Raw genomic sequence first — 7,923 nt, 5'->3', positions numbered from 1 at the left:
GTATGTGGGCGGAGCCAAGTCTCAGGGCGTAGATCAGCTGATTCTGTTTTTATTTCCCATCCAGTCATTCATCCACCTCCTTCGCTCACTCTCCTCTGGGGTAAGGTTACTCCTCCTCCTCCTCGTCTTTTCTGACTCCTGCTTTTCTCCTCAGGCGAGACGTTAAAGGAGCAGCAGGTTCCTCGTCACCTCCCCAAACCTTCGTCTTCCTTCTCATCATCGACCAGCCGCCTGCGAGACTTCAAGGAGACCATGAGCAACATCATCCACAGCCGACCCGTCTCCTCCTCCTCCTCCACGTCTCTGCCGGCCGCCGGCTTCTCCTCTGAAATCGCCCCCTCCTCGAACAGCAGCCATCACCACCACCTCCCCGCCAGCAGCGCGGCTCCTTCCTCCTCCTCCTCCGCTGGGAAAGCTCAGGACTGGGAGGCCGACAGCACCAGCAGCGAGTCAAAGTCCAGCTCCTCCGGGGGAACAGGGAGGTACCGGCCGGCTTGGAGGCCCCGGAGGGAGGCGCTCAACATCGACAGCATCTTTAACCGCGAGAGGCGGAGGCAAGCGGGGTACAGCCCCCTCGGAGCGGCGCTGCTCGACGACTGTGGAGCTCAGGACGCCTTCTCGGTGACGCCTGTCCAGACAGGCTCCTCCAGGACTCTCCCCGCCTCCTTCTCCAGCAGCCACAGAGGAGGTGTAGCTGGACCGGGAGGTGAGAACGAAGGAGCGGGAGGAGCCGTGCTGTCTCCCGCTGCTCCTCCTGCTGCTCCGCCCAGGCTGATCCAGAGGATGGAGAGCGGCTACGAGAGCAGCGAGAGGAACAGCAGCAGCCCGGTCAGCCTGGACCTGAACCTGGGAGACAGGTGAGCTCCAGAAGGCCGTCATCAATCGATCAATCGATCAATACTCCAGTCGGCAGATCGTATCGCACCTTACGTGAAGTCACTGTTCAAACGTGAGATGCGTGTAAGAGAACACAGTAACATAAAAAACAACATACGATGAGATAATAAAAACACAAAGTGAAATAAAAGGTACAATAATAAAAGAACTCCATTAAATAAAAAGAAAACAATGCAATAAAAATAAGTTAAATATAAAATAAATCAAAATTCTTCAGCAGATTTAAAAATGCACATTTTCTCATCTGTATGAACAAAGCTGTAAAAAGTGGCAGAATCAGGAAATTCCCACCTTTTCAGTGGTCCTTGAACTGCCCATGTGCCCTGTTTACTCAAACAACTGGCAAAAATAAACCATTTGCACCAATCAGATCCTGTAAAAACAAATAATACATAAAAGAAAACATGCAGGATCCCCGTAGCTGTGTTTCTGCAGCTGGTTTGTCAGATTAGGAGCTGATTACGACCCCGTCCTGCTGCAGCAGTTCAACTCTTCATTTTCATGAACTTTTCCTGCCATGCTAAGTGACTCCTTTGGACCCTGCCCCTGAACCTGTATAACAGAATAAACTCAGGATTGGCTCTGTTATATGAAACTTCAGCTCCTGAAGCTAAATGTGTCTCTGTTTCTCCTCTTCAGGGAGTGTGTGGTGAGGAAGGCTTTGTCGTCCTCTTCCTCCTCAGGACCCTCGTGGAGGAACGCCCGCTCGAAGAGCAGCGGCGCTTTGCTGCAGGAGCTCAGCTCGTCCAGCAGGGGGAGCCTCGGTACGAACGTCTTCGTGTTCTTGCAGACGTTGAGCTCTCAGCTCTGCATGTCAGCAGGCCGACTTTGCTCCGGCGTGCAAACCTGTTTCATATATTAATGCTGATGATGTTGTTGCAGCGCCCTCTGCAGGCCGCAGCGAGCTGGACGAGCTGCAGGAGGAGGTGCTGAGGAGAGCGAGGGAGGAGGAGCAGCAGCGGCGGCAGGAGAAGGAGAGGGAGGCGGCGCTCGGCTTCAACCCGAGACCCAGCAAGTACCTGGACCTGGACCAGCTGCAGATCCAGGGTACACACACACACACACACACAGAGACACACACACAGACACACAGACACACACACAGACACAGACACACACACACACACATGCACATGCACGCACACATGCACGCACACACTGACACACACACACACAGACACACACACACACAGACACACACACACTGACACACACACACACAGACACACACACACAGACACACACTGACACACACACACACTGACACACGCACACTGACACACGCACAGACACACAGACACACACACACAGACACACACACAGACACACACAGACACACACACACACACACACTGACACACACACACACAGACACACACACAGACACACATGCACACAGACACACACACAGACACACACACACACACACACACTGACACACACAGACACACACACACACACACACAGACACACACACACACACACACTGACACACACACACACAGACACACACACAGACACACATGCACACAGACACACACACAGACACACACACACACACACACACTGACACACACACAGACACACACACACAGACACACACACAGACACACACACTGACACACACACACACAGACACACACACACACACACACAGACACACACACACACACACACTGACACACACACACACAGACACACACACAGACACACATGCACACAGACACACACACAGACACACACACACACACACACACTGACACACACACACACAGACACACACACACACACAGACACACACACACACACACACACACACACTGACACACGCACAGACACACACACACACACACACACAGACACACGCACAGACACACGCACAGACACACACACAGACACACATGCACGCACACAGACACACACACACACACTGACACACACTGAGACACGCACTGACACACGCACAGACACACACACAGACACACATGCACGCACACACACTGACACACACTGACACACGCACAGACACACACACAAACACACGCACAGACACACACACAGACACACATGCACGCACAGACACACACACAGACACACACACTGACACACACACTGACACACACACAGACACACACACACTGACACACACTGACACACTGACACACACACAGACACACACACACTGACACACACTGACACACTGACACACACACTGACACACACACTGACACACACACACACACAGACACACACACAGACACACACACAGACACACACACAGACACACACACACTGACACACACTGACACACTGACACACACACTGACACACACACTGACACACACACACACACAGACACACACACAGACGTACACAGACACACACACACAGACACACACACGTACACAGACACACACACACAGACACACACACGTACACAGACACACACACACAGACACACACACACACAGACACACACACACTGACAATTCAGTTTTATTTATAAAGCACCAAATCACAACAAAAGTCGCCTCAAGGCGCTTCATAGATACAGAGAAAACTCAACAATCATATGACCCCCTATGAGCAGCACTTTGGCGACAGTGGGAAGGAAAAACTCCCTTTTAACAGGAAGAAACCTCCAGCAGAACCAGGCTCAGGGAGGGGCGGGGCCATCTGCTGTGATTGGTTGGGGTGAGAGAAGGAAGACAGGATAAAGACATGCTGTGGAAGAGAGACAGAGATTAATAACAGATATGATTCAACACAGAGAGGTCTGTTAATACATAGTGAGTGAGAAAGGTGACTGGAAAGGAAAAACTCAATGCATCAATGACACACACTGACACACAGACACACATAGACAAACACACACACAGACACACGCACACACAGACAGACACACACATAGACACACAAAGACACACAGACACACACACACACAGACATGCACACTGACACACACACATGCACGCACACACAGACACACGCACACACAGACATGCACACTGACACACACACATGCACGCACACACAGACACACGCACACACAGACATGCACACTGACACACACACATGCACGCACACACAGACAGACACACACACAGACAGACACACACTGACACGCAGACACACACACACACACACACACTGACACACACACACACTGACACACACAGACACACACTGACACACACATAGACATACACACACACACACAGACACACACTCTTCACGCTTCAGCTCAGGCTGTTACTAAATTCACGATTTCATAAAAATGGTTTTATTTTGAAAATCCTGTTGGCTGTAATTCTCAGTCTTGTTGCTTCCTCTTTGTTTTTTCTCTCGTTATGTGGCGTTTGTCTCGTGCTGCGAGTCGGGAAGGAGTCCGTGAAAACACAAAGTTTAACGATGTGTGCGTCTTCCTCTTTTGCTCTGCAGGTAAATCGGACACTTACGAGCGGTGCGTGTCAGAGGCGGAGCTCCTGCTGGACCAGTCGATGCGTCTGGAGCAGGCAGGCGAGGTCGCCGCCGCGCTGTCAGCTGTCAATGAAGCTGTCTGTAAGCTCCTCCCACTGCCGCTGACCACACTCTCTCTACTTTGAACACAACCAGGCAGAAACCTGACGGCCGACTTACACACACGAACGCGAGAAGCTGAATCGAGCTTTAAACGATCCGCTCACCCAAACAAACATCGGGATGGTTTTTGATGACATCATTACGGCGTCTGTATTCGCCGCTGTTTGCTTCACGTGTGTCAGTCAGATGTGAACCACGAGGGTCTGTAAATATCACAGAGTTAACTCAGCTCAGGGTTCGAGTCATCAGTGAAGACTGTCCTCAGTGTGACCCCGCCCCCTGCAGATCCTCTGATGTCCAGCAGAGGCAGCAGTGAGTCTGTCCCCATAAACTCCCATGTTAAACGTTAGAGCTGATACTAACGCCTGTTTTAAACTTCTGTTAGAGAAGAAAGAGGAAGTAGAAGAAGAAGAGTGTCACTGTATGCAGATGACACAGTGCTGTAAACGGGAGACATTGAGGGGTCAGAGGTGGACGGGGTCACAGTTCGACTTCCTGTAATTCTGGCTGAAGCAGAGGAGGTCAGGGCTGCAGCCCGTCTGTGTCCCTGCTCATTTCTGTCAGTAATCTGGAAATGGTCCCGCTGTAATTCTGAAAGTCATCCATTTATCAAACAGCACGCCAGTTTTTCCTCGCCACAGAGAAAAGCAGCTGGAGTGAATCTAAGAAGCCGTGAGCTCTGCTCCTCTAAACACCTGCAAACATCCCAGAAAAGCACAGAAAGGCTGCATCACACAGCAGCCTCTGTTATTTACTGGTTCATGTGTGACTTCCTGTGCTGTGAGGTCACACATGAACGCGCAGTTCAGCGTTGTCACCCATAGATTCAATTCAATTCAGTTTTATTTATATAGCGCCAAATCACAACAAAAGTCGCCTCAAGGCGCTTCATAGATACAGAGAAAAACCCAACAATCATATGACCCCCTATGAGCAGCACTTTGGCGACAGTGGGAAGGAAAAACTCCCTTTTAACAGGAAGAAACCTCCAGCAGAACCAGGCTCAGGGAGGGGCGGGGCCATCTGCTGTGATTGGTTGGGGTGAGAGAAGGAAGACAGGATAAAGACATGCTGTGGAAGAGAGACAGAGGTTAATAACAGATATGATTCAATGCAGAGAGGTCTGTTAATACATAGTGAGTGAGAAAGGTGACTGGAAAGGAAAAACTCAATGCATCATGGGAATCCCCCGGCAGCCTACATCTATTGCAGCATAACTAAGGGAGGATTCAGGGTCACCTGGTCCAGCCCTAACTATATGCTTTAGCAAAAAGGAAAGTTTGAAGCCTAATCTTAAAAGTAGAGATAGTGTCTGTCTCCTGAATCCAAACTGGAAGCTGGTTCCACAGAAGAGGGGCCTGAAAACTGAAGGCTCTCCCTCCCATTCTACTTTTAAATACTCTAGGAACAACAAGTAGGCCTGCAGAGCGAGAGCGAAGTGCTCTAATAGGGTGATATGGTACTACAAGGTCATTAAGATAAGATGGGGCCTGATTATTTAAGACCTTGTATGTGAGGAGCAGGATTTTGAATTCTGGATTTAACAGGAAGCCAAAACAGGAGAAATCTGCTCTCTCTTTCTAGTCCCTGTCAGGACTCTTGCTGCAGCATTTTGGATTAACTGAAGGCTTTTCAGTGAGTTTTTAGGACTTCCTGATAATAATGAATTGCAGTCGTCCAGCCTGGAAGTAATAAATGCATGAACTAGTTTTTCAGCGTCACTCTGAGACAGGATATTTCTAATTTTAGAGATGTTGCACAAATGGAAGAACGCAGTCTTACATATTTGTTTAATATGTGCGTTGAAGGACATGTCCTGGTCAAAAATGACTCCAAGGTTCCTCACAGTGTTACTGGAGGCCAAGGTAATGCCATCCAGAGTAAGAATCTGGTTAGATACCATATTTCTAAGCTTTTCAGCGCCGAGTACAATGACCTCAGTTTTATCTGAATTAAGAAGCAAAAGATGATCAAACGTGTCGAGGCGTCCTCGAAGCTGACAGCCGGGTTGTTTTTCTTTGGTTGTGATTCTCTTACGTTCTGTCTGGACTTGATTTCTCCATTTCATCGTTAATAACACGCCACCTTCATGTCAGCAGTGCGACGTTTGATTTCCTGTCAGCTGTGAGTTTTCTTTGTCAGATTATTTTGCATGAAATCATCATAACGAGTTCTTTTCTGCATCTTTGGTTCATTTTTTATTCTTTTCTCTCTGTTTTCTTTTCATTTTCCTTCTGTTGTGGATTTTCTGTTGAATCGTGACCCGGCTGCAGCCAAACTGCGGCCGGTGGTGGCTGAGGGTGGAGCTAGTAGTCACAGCCGGCTGCAGCGCTGCATGAGGAGAGCCCGCAGCCTGCAGCAGCGCATGCAACTGCTGCAGCAACAACAACAGGACTCAGAGGCAGGCAGAGAGAAACCGTCGCAGCAGCAGGAGGAGCAGCAGCTCCAGGAACAGCACAGGTACCGCTGCAGCCCGATCAGCCAATCAGAACGCACCAGCAGGTGGCGCCCTGTTACCTTCTGTGTATTAAACCTTGTTATTCCTGACGTGTGAACAGAACCTGTGAATCCTCAGCTGAGCTCAAACCTCCTGACGTCTCACCTCCTCACGGGCTGATGTAAGGAACTGACGCTTCAACCAGAGCAAAATGAAACTGAGAATAAATCGGGGAGTAATTATTAGTCTCGTGCCGTAAACTCACACATGTGGTTCTAACGCGATGATGTGGCGTTGTTTTTGCGCCACTGATCTGAGCGCACGTAAGAAAAATTACAGGTTTTGCATTTTGAGGAGAAATTTGTTTTGAGCGAAGAAAAGCTAAATCTGAGTGAACAAAACTCATTGCTACAAAAACTGTGTTTCAGTGTTTGCTGTTATCCACACACACACACACACACACACACACACACACACACACACACACACACACACCAGCCCCTCTCGCTCAGTTTTTGCACGTGTTGCTCGCGCTCTCAACATTTCTGCCCGTGCGCGCTCAACTCTTTCTCTACACCGTTATATTTGTGCCACAAAACCAGCCAATCACAGACTTGGATGCAAAAAGTTCTGATTGGCTGCTTTGGTCTCCAATCAGCTTGTTAGCTGCTGTAGCTAAACCCAGGCAAATATCCCAGAATGCATTTCATCCAAAACTCAAAGGAGGCAGTGGCGGAGGAACACAGAGGGGCGGAGTTTGAAATATTACTTTTTGTGGGTCACAAAATAAACGTTTAAGATATTTTCAGGTGAGGATGTTTCTGTGTAAACTTCAAATACCTGCTCGATTCATCAACACGTCACATATTTGCAAAAGTGCTCTAACGTTTTCAGAGACGTCTGTTACCCACCAGCTGACCGGGTGGTCAAGGCGTGGCCCCAGGTATTGACCGGCCCACAAACAAAAACAAAAGCTGCTGTGACAGTGACGTACACTGTTGTTGGTA

General features: G+C 49.2%; 1 protein-coding gene across 9 annotated transcripts in view; it reads left to right on the top strand.

The window, feature by feature from the left end:
* Window positions 1-7,923, top strand: part of usp54a (ubiquitin specific peptidase 54a) — a 49,760-nt gene that overhangs the window by 36,420 nt on the left and 5,417 nt on the right. For 8 of the 9 annotated variants that reach the window (XM_087849919.1, XM_087849924.1, XM_087849916.1 and 5 more), the window contains 6 exons: window positions 155-857; window positions 1,537-1,661; window positions 1,780-1,944; window positions 4,339-4,458; window positions 6,753-6,939; window positions 7,038-7,097. In XM_087849919.1, coding sequence (XP_087706045.1) covers window positions 155-857; window positions 1,537-1,661; window positions 1,780-1,944; window positions 4,339-4,458; window positions 6,753-6,939; window positions 7,038-7,097 — 1,360 coding nt within the window. The remainder of the gene's footprint in view (window positions 1-154; window positions 858-1,536; window positions 1,662-1,779; window positions 1,945-4,338; window positions 4,459-6,752; window positions 6,940-7,037; window positions 7,098-7,923) is intronic. The other variant, XM_087849923.1, reaches the window with a different exon arrangement.

The sequence above is a fragment of the Neolamprologus brichardi genome, chromosome 13, assembly GCF_056152115.1.
Source record: "Neolamprologus brichardi isolate AB-2024 chromosome 13, ASM5615211v1, whole genome shotgun sequence".
In the NCBI taxonomy this organism is placed as follows: Eukaryota; Metazoa; Chordata; class Actinopteri; order Cichliformes; family Cichlidae; genus Neolamprologus; species Neolamprologus brichardi.
Note: the sequence above shows the minus strand (reverse complement) of the source record. Positions and strands in the feature narration are given on the sequence as shown.